Source organism: Nerophis lumbriciformis, linkage group LG03, assembly GCF_033978685.3.
Source record: "Nerophis lumbriciformis linkage group LG03, RoL_Nlum_v2.1, whole genome shotgun sequence".
Taxonomy (NCBI): Eukaryota; Metazoa; Chordata; class Actinopteri; order Syngnathiformes; family Syngnathidae; genus Nerophis; species Nerophis lumbriciformis.
In genome coordinates this window covers 3,740,956-3,753,678 of record NC_084550.2, presented here as the reverse complement: position 1 = coordinate 3,753,678, position 12,723 = coordinate 3,740,956, and the positions used below count along the sequence as shown (strand labels likewise).

The 12,723-nt window shown below is 42.3% G+C and overlaps 1 protein-coding gene across 19 annotated transcripts in view; it reads right to left on the bottom strand.

Annotated features, from left to right (window-relative positions):
• The window catches only part of camk2b1 (calcium/calmodulin-dependent protein kinase (CaM kinase) II beta 1), a 222,250-nt gene extending 210,105 nt beyond the window's left edge, over nt 1-12,145 (bottom strand). For all 19 annotated transcript variants that reach the window (XM_061932069.2, XM_061932087.2, XM_061932079.2 and 16 more), the window contains exon 1: nt 11,468-12,145. In XM_061932069.2, the coding sequence (XP_061788053.1) occupies nt 11,468-11,529 (62 nt within the window). In that variant the 5' untranslated portion in view covers nt 11,530-12,145. The remainder of the gene's footprint in view (nt 1-11,467) is intronic.
• Between the last annotated feature and the right edge of the window lie 578 nt (nt 12,146-12,723).

Sequence of the window (12,723 nt, the reverse complement as noted above, 5' to 3'; positions counted from 1 at the left end):
CACTATTATGTCAGATCCACTATGGACTAGACTCTCACACGATTAGGTTAGATCCACTATGGACTGGACTCTCACACTATTATGTTAGATCCACTATGGACTGGACTCTCACTATTATGTTAGATCCACTATGGACTGGACTCTCACTATTATGTTAGATCCACTATGGACTGGACTCTCACTATTATGTTAGATCCACTATGGACTGGACTCTCACACTATTATGTTAGATCCACTATGGACTGGACTCTCACTATTATGTTAGATCCACTATGGACTGGACTCTCACTATTATGTTAGATCCACTATGGACTGGACTCTCACTATTATGTTAGATCCACTATGGACTGGACTCTCACTATTATGTTAGATCCACTATGGACTAGACTCTCACTATTATGTTAGATCCACTATATACTATATACCAATAGTGTCAACCTTTTTCCCAGTGACGTGGAATATGTTTGGTCAACACAGCAAGAGCGACTGTCAGTGCAAGCTGCAAGTGGAGAGCAACACTTTAAAGTGTTTTTACCACATGCTAAACTATAGTAACCAAGCGTCTGGCAAGATGTAGCAGGATGGAAGGACACCAGGTAGAACCACAGACAGTCTGGCCTCGTTCAAACACGGTCAGAAGCTCTCTTTTTTCCCCACCAGTCACACACTTCCGGCCTTCACAATAATAGCGCTACATCCGGTCCAACTGAGCAAGTCCTTCTGAAATAGGGGAACGGGCTCGGTGTGACCTCGGGGAACATATATATATATATTTATTTATTTATTTTTTTTATTTTTTTTTTTGCCATACTAAAATACGACCAAGCCTTTCTTTGTGACTAAGTGCTATGTCTAAAAATTAGCCGAAATTTTTGAATGAAAGAAACTGCTTTTCTAAATGTGTCCACTAGATGTTGCAATAGCAATTATTGGTATCTTTGTATATGGAAAACGACTTCCGGACGGCTTCGAAGCGATTCTGGACCACCATCCGCCGCCTCAGGAAGGGGAAGCAGTGCACTATCAACACCGTGTATGGCGAGGATGGTGTTCTGCTGACCTCGACTGCGGATGTTGTGGATCGGTGGAGGGAATACTTCGAAGACCTCCTCAATCCCACCAATTCGTCTTCCTATGAGGAAGCAGTGCCTGGGGAATCTGTGGTGGGCTCTCCTATTTCTGGGGCTGAGGTTGCTGAGGTAGTTAAAAAGCTCCTCGGTGGCAAGGCCTCGGGGGTGGATGAGATCCGCCCGGAGTTCCTTAAGGCTCTGGATGCTGTGGGGCTGTCTTGGTTGACAAGACTCTGCAGCATCGCGTGGACATCGGGGGCGGTACCTCTGGATTGGCAGACCGGGGTGGTGGTTCCTCTCTTTAAGAAGGGGAACCGGAGGGTGTGTTCTAACTATCGTGGGATCACACTCCTCAGCCTTCCCGGTAAGGTCTATTCAGGTGTACTGGAGAGGAGGCTACGCCGGATAGTCGAACCTCGGATTCAGGAGGAACAGTGTGGTTTTCGTCCTGGTCGTGGAATTGTGGACCAACTCTATACTCTCGGCAGGGTCCTTGAGGGTGCATGGGAGTTTGCCCAACCAGTCTACATGTGCTTTGTGGACTTGGAGAAGGCATTCGACCGTGTCCCTCTGGAAGTCCTGTGGGGAGTGCTCAGAGAGTATGGGGTATCGGACTGTCTGATTTTGGCGGTCCGCTCCCTGTATGATCAGTGTCAGAGCTTGGTCCGCATTGCCGGCAGTAAGTCGGACACGTTTCCAGTGAGGGTTGGACTCCGCCAAGGCTGCCCTTTGTCACCGATTCTGTTCATAACTTTTATGGACAGAATTTCTAGGCGCAGTCAAGGCGTTGAGGGGATCTGGTTTGGTGGCTGCAGGATTAGGTCTCTGCTTTTTGCAGATGATGTGGTCCTGATGGCTTCATCTGGCCAGGATCTTCAGCTCTCACTGGATCGGTTCGCAGCCGAGTGTGAAGCGACTGGGATGAGAATCAGCACCTCCAAGTCCGAGTCCATGGTTCTCGCCCGGAAAAGGGTGGAATGCCATCTTCGGGTTGGGGAGGAGACCCTGCCCCAAGTGGAGGAGTTCAAGTACCTCGGAGTCTTGTTCACGAGTGAGGGAAGAGTGGATCGTGAGATCGACAGGCGGATCGGTGCGGCATCTTCAGTAATGCGGACGCTGTATCGATCCGTTGTGGTGAAGAAGGAGCTGAGCCGGAAGACAAAGCTCTCAATTTACCGGTCGATCTACGTTCCCATCCTCACCTATGGTCATGAGCTTTGGGTTACGACCGAAAGGACAAGATCACGGGTACAAGCGGCCGAAATGAGTTTCCTCCGCCGGGTGGCGGGGCTCTCCCTTAGAGATAGGGTGAGAAGCTCTGTCATACGGGGGGAGCTCAAAGTAAAGCCGCTGCTCCTCCACATCGAGAGGAGCCAGATGAGGTGGTTCGGGCATCTGGTCAGGATGCCACCCGATCGCCTCCCTCGGGAGGTGTTTAGGGCACGTCCGACCGGTAGGAGGCCACGGGGAAGACCCAGGACACGTTGGAAGACTATGTCTCCCGGCTGGCCTGGGAACGCCTCGGGATCCCCCGGGAGGAGCTGGACGAAGTGGCTGGGGAGAGGGAAGTCTGGGCTTCCCTGCTTAGGCTGCTGCCCCCGCGACCCGACCTCGGATAAGCGGAAGAAGATGGATGGGTTACGTTTTGGACCAGTTGTTCCTCCCAGGGAATTCAAGTCACAAGTCGCTCCCAAGCTCTTTACGACACTTAAAGCTGAGTAGAAAAACCACCAGAGACAGAATAGGTATTTTGTAATATATTTGCAAAGCTTTGCATATATACATTGAGACCAGTCCAGCATAGAACATCCAATCGCGCCGCCAAGATGGTCTGCTCTCCCCCGAAAAAACCCTCTCCCCTCTTAAGTCTCTCTTCCTCCCACCCTCGCAGTCTTGTCCCTCCAGCCAAAACACATGCCCATTATCTCTCTTTCTTACATTCCTCACTCAAGGTTAAGCACACAGTTTTTTGCAGACAACCAAAAGACCACAATTGGAAGAAAAACACTAGCTCTTTTGTAATATGATTATGAAATAAAAGAAGTAACACTTAAATTCGGATATATGTAAATATCTGCCTCCGACAGTATATACGTATAAAAAAATAAACCACATGATGTTAGTGCACGAGTCGAGGAAAATGACCAAACTACATGAATAACATCCTGTAATTTGATTTTGATATAATTTTGTTATCTTGATAGATTGAAAATGAACACCAATGAGTTGACTGATGAACATTATCACATCATTTATTCAGAAAGTATAAATAATGACAAATAAAAGGTAAAATACTATTAACCGTAACATGTAAGTGTAAAAAAAAACAACATTATGATTTGTACATTTTCAGAATTTTGTTCCATTTTTAAAAAAAAAGAAAACAATCAGAAGTTGTCTTTATTTTGAAGTTATCGTGCCGTGATTTTACCAGTCCGGCCCACTTGGGAGTGGATTTTTCTCCATGTGGCCCCCCAACCTAAAATGAGTTTGACACCCCTGCCCTAAGTCCTATTGGAATTGCTTTGTTTAATATGTTTTGTTATTCCTAGTATTGCGTGGAGCCTTATGTATGGGTGTCGTTTTCCTCAGGGGCCTATTTAATCATTTGGGAACCCAGTGCACACCTAGTCCTTGGGGCCCAACTCCAAAACAAAAACATGGTCATTTACAATTTTGTTAGAAACTACCATGCAAGCTGAATAATAAGACAGTTTCTTTCATTCCAAAATTTGGGCTCATTTTTGTACAATAAATGACCAAATATGTCTGATTAGCACTCCACACAAGTCAATAACATCAACAAAACTCACCTTTGTGCATTCACGCACAACGTTAAAAGTTTGGTGGACAAAATGAGACAGAAAAAGAAGTGGCAAAAAACACGTCCGAGAAAGTCTGAGAAAGTTATACATGTAAACAAACAACGGTGAGTTCAAGAACCGCCAAAATTAGTAGGACAATACGGCGCTCGCTAAATACTCGAATCAGTGACGCATGTTTAATACAAACAGTGTGATTTATGACAATTAGGGAGGTTTGTGTCATGTTTGTCCTCCTACACAAACCATACTAAAACAAAAATTATATTTCTTCCCCTCATCTTTTTCCATTTTTCATACATTTTTGAAAAAGCTCCAGAGAGCCACTAGGGCGGCGCTACAGAGCCGCATGAGGCTCTAGAGCCGCGGGTTGCCGACCCCCGAGCTAAATAATATTATATGATATTTTACGGTAATGTCTTAATAATTTCACACATAAGTCGCTCCTGAGTATAAGTCTCACCCCCGGCCAAACTATGAAAAAAAACTGCGACTTATAGTCCGAAAAATACGGTCAAATGAATTGATTTACGTGGACCCCCGACTTAAACAAGTTGAAAGACTTATTAAGGTGTTACCATTTAGTGGTCAATTGTACGGAATATGTACTGTACTGTGCAATCTACTAATGAAAGTTTCAATGAATCAATCAATCAATCAATCAATCAATCAATGACCAAATATGTCTGATTAGCACTCCACACAAGTCAATAACATCAACAGAACTCACCTTTGTGCATTCACGCACAACGTTAAAAGTTTGGTGGACAAAATGAGACGGAAAAAGGAGTGGCAAAAAACACGTCCTAGAAAGTCGGAGAAAGTTATACATGTAAACAAACTACGGTGAGTTCAAGAACCGCCAAAAATAGTAGGACAATACGGCGCTCGCTAAATACTCGAATCAGTGACGCATGTTTAATATAAACAGTGTGATTTATGACAATTAGGGAGGTTTGTGTCATGTTTGTCCTCCTACACAAACCATACTAAAACAAAAAAAAATTTTTTTGCCCCTCATCTTTTTACATTTTTCATACATTTTTGAAAAAGCTCCAGAGAGCCACTAGGGCGGCGCTAAAGAGCCGCATGCGGCTCTAGAGCCGCGGGTTGCCGACCCCCGAGCTAAATAATATTATATGATATTTTACAGTAATGTGTTAATAATTTCACACATAAGTCGCTCCTGAGTATAAGTCGCACCCCCGGCCAAACTATGAAAAACAACTGCAACTTATAGTCCGAAAAATACGGTCAAATGAATTGATTTACGTGGACCCCCGACTTAAACAAGTTGAAAGACTTATTAGGGTGTTACCATTTAGTGGTCAATTGTATGGAATATGTACTGTACTGTGCAATCTACTAATACAAGTTTCAATCAATCAATCAATCAATGACCAAATATGTCTGATTAGCACTCCACACAAGTCAATAACATCAACAAAACTCACCTTTGTGCATTCACGCAAAACGTTAAAAGTTTGGTGGACAAATTGAGACAGAAAAAGGAGTGGCAAAAAACACGTCCGAGAAAGTTATACACGTAAACAAACTACGGTGAGTTCAAGAACCGCCAAAATTAGTAGGACAATACGGCGCTCGCTAAATACTCGAATCAGTGACGCATATTTAATATAAACAGTGCGATTTATGACAATTAGGGAGGTTTGTGTCATGTTTGTCATCCTACACAAACCATACTAAAACAAAAAATATATTTCTTCCCCTCATCTTTTTTACATTTTTCATACATTTTTGAAAAAGCTCCAGAGAGCCACTAGGGCGGCGCTAAAGAGCCGCATGCGACTCTAGAGCCGCGGGTTGCCGACCCCCGAGCTAAATGATATTATATGATATTTTACGGTAATGTGTTAATAATTTCACACATAAGTCGCTCCTGAGTATAAGTCGCACCCCCGGCCAAATTATGAAAAACAACTGCGACTTATAGTCCGAAAAATACGGTCAAATGAATTGATTTACGTGGACCCCGACTTAAACAAGTTGAAAGACTTATTGGGGTGTTACCATTTAGTGATCAATTGTACGGAATATGTACTGTACTGTGCAATCTACTAATACAAGTTTCAATCAATCAATCAATCAATGACCAAATATGTCTGATTAGCACTCCACACAAGTCAATAACATCAACAAAACTCACCTTTGTGCATTCACGCACAACGTTAAAAGTTTGGTGGACAAAATGAGACAGAAAAAGAAGTGGCAAAAAACACGTCCGAGAAAGTTATACATGTAAACAAAGAACGGTGAGTTCAAGAACCGCCAAAATTAGTAGGACAATACGGCGCTCGCTAAATACTCGAATCAGTGACGCATGTTTAATATAAACAGTGCGATTTATGACAATTAGGGAGGTTTGTGTCATGTTTGTCCTCCTACAGAAACCATACTAAAACAAAAAATATATTTCTTCCCCTCATCTTTTTCCATTTTTCATACATTTTTTAAAAAGCTCCAGAGAGCCACTAGGGCGGCGCTACAGAGCCGCATGAGGCTCTAAATCAGAATTTAGCTCGGGAGTTGCCGACCCCCGAGCTAAATAATATTATATGATATTTTACGGTAATGTGTTAATAAGTTCACACATAAGTCGCTCCTGAGTATAAGTCGCACCCCCGGTCAAACTATGAAAAAACACTGCGACTTATAGTCCGAAAAATACGGTCAAATGAATTGATTTACGTGGACCCCGACTTAAACAAGTTGAAAGACTTATTGGGGTGTTACCATTTAGTGGTCAATTGTATGGAAAATGTACTGTACTGTGCAATCTACTAATACAAGTTTCAATCAATCAATCAATCAATCAATGACCAAATATGTCTGATTAGCACTCCACACAAGTCAATAACGTCAACAAAACTCACCTTTGTGCATTCACGCACAACGTTAAAAGTTTGGTGGACAAAATGAGACAGAAAAAGGAGTGGCAAAAAACACGTCCTAGAAAGTCCGAGAAAGTTATACATGTAAACAAACTACGGTGAGTTCAAGAACCGCCAAAATTAGTAGGACAATACGGCGCTCGCTAAATACTCGAATCAGTGACGCATGTTTAATATAAACAGTGTGATTTATGACAATTAGGGAGGTTTGTGTCATGTTTGTCCTCCTACACAAACCATACTAAAACAAAAAATATATTTCTTCCCCTCATCTTTTTCCATTTTTCATACATTTTTGAAAAAGCTCCAGAGAGCCACTAGGGCGGCGCTAAAGAGCCGCATGAGGCTCTAGAGCCGCGGGTTGCCGAACCCCGAGCTAAATGATATTATATGATATTTTACGGTAATGTGTTAATAATTTCACACATAAGTCGCTCCTGAGTATAAGTCGCACCCCCGGCCAAACTATGAAAAACAACAGCGACTTATAGTCCGAAAAATACGGTCAAATTAATTGATTTACGTGGACCCCGACTTAAACAAGTTGAAAGACTTATTGGGGTGTTACCATTTAGTGGTCAATTGTACGGAATATGTACTGTACTGTGCAACCTACTAATACAAGTTTCAATCAATCAATCAATCAATCAATCAATGACCAAATATGTCTGATTAGCACTCCACACAAGTCAATAACGTCAACAAAACTCACCTTTGTGCATTCACGCACAACGTTAAAAGTTTGGTGGACAAAATGAGACGGAAAAAGGAGTGGCAAAAAACACGTCCGAGAAAGTTATACACGTAAACAAACTACGGTGAGTTCAAGAACCGCCAAAATTAGTAGGACAATACGGCGCCCGCTAAATACTCGAATCAGTGACGCATGTTTAATATAAACAGTGTGATTTATGACAATTAGGGAGGTTTGTGTCATGTTTGTCCTCCTACAGAAACCATACTTAAACAAAAAATATATTTCTTCCCCTCATCTTTTTTACATTTTTCATACATTTTTGAAAAAGCTCCAGAGAGCCACTAGGGGGTGCGACTTATACTCAGGAGCGATTTATGTGTGAAATTATTAACACATTACCGTAAAATATCATATAATATTATTTAGCTCGGGGGTTGGCAACCCCCGAGCTAAATTGTGATTTAGAGTCACATGCGGCTCTTTAGCGCCGCCCTAGTGGCTTTCTGGAGCTTTTTCAAAAATGTATGAAAAATGTAAAAAAGATGAGGGGAAGAAATATATGTTTTGTTTTAGTATGGGTTCTGTAGGAGGACAAACATGACACAAACCTCCCTAATTGTCATAAATCACACTGTTTATATTAAACATGCGTCACTGATTCGAGTATTTAGCGAGCGCCGTATTGTCCTACTAATTTTGGCGGTTCTTGAACTCACCGTAGTTTGTTTACATGTATAACTTTCTCCGACTTTCTAGGACGTGTTTTTTGCCACTCCTTTTTCCGTCTCATTTTGTCCACCAAACATTTAACGTTGTGCGTGAATGCACAAAAGGTGAGTTTTGTTGATGTTATTGACTTGTGTGGAGTGCTAATCAGACATATTTGGTCATTGATTGATTGATTGATTGAAACTTGTATTAGTAGATTGCACAGTACAGTACATTTTCCATACAATTGACCACTAAATGGTAACACCCCAATAAGTCTTTCAACTTGTTTAAGTCGGGGTCCACGTAAATCAATTCCCCGGCCAAACTATGAATAAAAACTGCGACTTATAGTCCGAAAAATACGGTCAAATTAATTGATTTACCGTGACAAAGTTGAAAGACTTATTGGGGTGTTACCATTTAGTGGTCAATTGTACGGAATATGACTTGTACTGTGCAGAGGTGAGTAGTAACGCGCTACATTTACTCCGTTACATCTACTTGAGTAACTTTTGGGATAAATTGTACTTCTAAGAGTAGTTTTAATGCAACATACTTTTACTTTTACTTGAGTATATTTATAGAGAAGAAACGCTACTTTTACTCCGCTACTTTTATCTACATTCAGCTCGCTACTCGCTACTAATTTTTATCGATCTGTTAATGCACGCTTTGTTTGTTTTGGTCTGTCAGACAGACCTTCATAGTGCCTGCGTTTCAACAAATACAGTCACTGGTGACGTTCACTCCGTTCCACCAATCAGATGCAGTCACTGGTGACGTTGGACCAATCAAACAGAGCCAGGGGTCACATGACCTGACTTAAACAAGTTGAAAAACTTATTGGGGTGTTACCATTTAGTGGTCAATTGTACGGAATATATACTGTACTGTGCAATCTACTAATAAAAGTTTCAATCAAAAGTGTGAAGGAAAAAAGACCCTTTTTTATTTCAACCGTACATCCCGTCAAAAGCCTAAAGACTGACTGCACAGTTCCTGTCTTCACAATAAAAGTGCCGCTCCATCGCGCCTGCGCTTTCAAAACAAGAGTCTCCGAAAGCCAGCGCAAACAAGCTAGCAAGCTACGGAGTTTGCCGCCAATGTATTTCTTGTAAAGCGTATAAAAACGAATATGGAAGCTGGACAAATAAGATGCCAAAAACCAACCACTTCCATGTGGTATTAGACAGAGAGGAGGAACTTTTTTTTCTCCTCCATTTGAAAACGTGGACGCTATCATCACTACTGTCTGATTACAATCAATGCAAGTCATCACAATCAGGTAATACACCAACTTATATTCTTGTCTTCATGAAAGAAAGGAATGTATATGTGTTAAACATGCATGTATATTCATTAAAACACCTTTAACATGTAAACAAAAACGGCAAAATAAATAAATATAAATTATATACTGTATATATATATGTGTATATATATATATATATATATATATATATATATATATATATATATATATATATGTCTTAATAAGGTTATCCAAAAAATAGTGCTCGATACCGTAGTAGAGCGCAATATATGTATGTGTGGGGAAAAAAATCACAAGACTATTTCATCTCTACAGGCCTGTTTCATGAGGGGGGTACCCTCAATCGTCAGGAGATTTTAATGGGAGCATTCGCATACCATGGTTTATATAGGGCACAGAGTGGGTGGGTACAGGCTGGCCTAGGGGCGTGGTGATTGGTTCATGTGTTACCTAGGAGGTGTTTCCGTCTATGGCGGCATGTTGTTACAATTTCGCTGCGCTTGTTGAGGGATGACAGGTCTGGACGGTAGATAATAAACAGTTTCTCTTTCAAGCATAGGTTGCATCTTTTATTACCACTATTGTAAGGTGTGCTGGATGCAAGAATTTGCCATGTTATTGAATATTCAACATTATTGTCTTTGAGGTCCCAAATGTGTTTGCTGAGTTCTGTGGTATTTCGCAGGTTTTTGTTCCTGAAAGAAGCATGTAACTGTCGAAAGAAACCTGATTGCCCCCTCAACGGGGGATGCTTACAAACATCAGTTGTCTACCAATCTAAGGTAATACGCAAGGACATTAACACATCCGACACATATGTAGGATTAACCGAGGGTGAATTCAAAACCAGATGGAACAACCACAAGGCTTCTTTCAGGAACAAAAACCTGCGAAATACCACAGAACTCAGCAAACACATTTGGGACCTCAAAGACAATAATGTTGAATATTCAATAACATGGCAAATTCTTGCATCCAGCACACCTTACAATAGTGGTAATAAAAGATGCAACCTATGCTTGAAAAAGAAACTGTTTATTATCTACCGTCCAGACCTGTCATCCCTCAACAAGCGCAGCGAAATTGTAACAACATGCCGCCATAGACGGAAACACCTCCTAGGTAACACATGAACCAATCACCACGCCCCTACGCCAGCCTATACCCACCCACTCTGTGCCCTATATAAACCATGGTATGCGAATGCTCCCATTAAAATCTCCTGACGATTGAGGGTACCCCCCCTCATGAAACAGGCCTGTAGAGATGAAATAGTCTTGTGATTTTTTTCCCCACACATACATATATATATATATATATATGCATGTATATATAAATGTGTGTATATATATATATATATGTGTGTGTATTTATGTATATATATATGTGTGTGTATGTATATATGTGTGTATGTATATATATATATATACATATATATATATATATATATATATATATATATATATATATATATATGATATGTGTGTGTATGTTACTCATCAGTTACTCAGTACTTGAGTAGTTTTTTTCACAACATACTTTTTACTTTTACTCAAGTAAATATTTGGGTGACTACTCCTTACTTTTACTTGAGTAATAAATCTCTAAAGTAACAGTACTCTTACTTGAGTACAATTTCTGGCTACTCTACCCACCTCTGGTACTGTGTAATCTACTAATAAAAGTTCCAATCAATTAATTAAAAAAAATCAATCTAAAGTGAGTTTGACACCTCTGCTCAACAGGGCTGTCAAACTCATTTTAGATAAGCATTTCGTTGAAAAGTGAGATCAAATCAATAAGAATAATATTAAACGTTTGTTTCCATTAAAGTGTGTAACTATAAAACAAACGCACGCTGCGCGCGCACACGCCGCCTGACCCCCGCGGTTACACGGAGCTCGTCAGGCCGCCTCCCACCCCTCGGTGGCGGGCATGGCGGGCAAGGTGCTCCCGGCGCCGGCCTGGCTGCTTCAACTCACTTGCCCAACTCCTCGTACAGTTGATACTCGTCCGTGAATCGCGTGCAGGTTGTAGTCGCCATGTTTCGCGCCTCTTCTTCTTCTTCTTCTTCTTCTTCTCCCCGCTCTGGTTCAAAATGTTCGCGGCTTGAGACACACCGCGTTGTGGCGGCGGACTAAAGTAGAAAAGTCCAAGTCCGTCCGAGGAGCGTCAGAAAGTGTTGTAGTGCGACACGACGCCAGCACTGGAGGTGTTTCTCTCCGTGACAGCGCAGACACGCCTTCTAATCAAGATGGCTGAGCGACCCACTTCCGGCGAGGAGGGAAATTTCAGATTAAGATCTTCGATCCTGACCTATGACTTCGAAACAATCATTCTCTTTTCTTTTTTTTTTTCCATCAAACATTTCGTATATTATCACACTCTGGAATGATCACATATACAAGTGTCGTTCTTCCGACTTCACAAGTGTACTGTCGTGTCTTTCAAAAGGTGCACTTCCGGTCCTGCCGCGTCACAGGAAAGGTTGCGGCTCTGTAGCACCCTCTAGTGGTGGAAACAATAGAATGACAGCGTGCAAAGTGTGCCAAGCAGGAAGGCGATACTACCTGTTTGTTTACATTTCTGCCAGTGACGTTAAATATGTTGCTCTTCTGCATCTTCAGAGAACAATAATTTAGTTCGGGTGCTTTTTTTTATTTTTTTATCCATCCATCCATCCATCTTCTTCCGCTTATCCGAGGTCGGGTCGCGGGGGCAGCAGCCTAAGCAGGGAAGCCCAGACTTCCCTCTCCCCAGCCACTTCGTCCAGCTCCTCCCGGGGGATCCCGAGGCGTTCCCAGGCCAGCCGGGAGACATAGTCTTCCCAACGTGTCCTGGGTCTTCCCCGTGGCCTCCTACCGGTCGGACGTGCCCAAAACACCTCCCTAGTGAGGCGTTCGGGTGGCATCCTGACCAGATGCCCGAACCACCTCATCTGGCTCCTCTCGATGTGGAGGAGCAGCGGCTTTACTTTGAGCTCCCCCCGGATGACAGAGCTTCTCACCCTATCTCTAAGGGAGAGCCCCGCCACCCGGCGGAGGAAACTCATTTCGGCCGCTTGTACCCGTGATCTTGTCCTTTCGGTCATAACCCAAAGCTCATGACCATAGGTGAGGATGGGAACGTAAATCGACCGGTAAATTGAGAGCTTTGCCTTCCGGCTCAGCTCCTTCTTCACCACAACGGATCGATACAGCGTCCGCATTACTGAAGACGCCGCACCGATCCGCCTGTC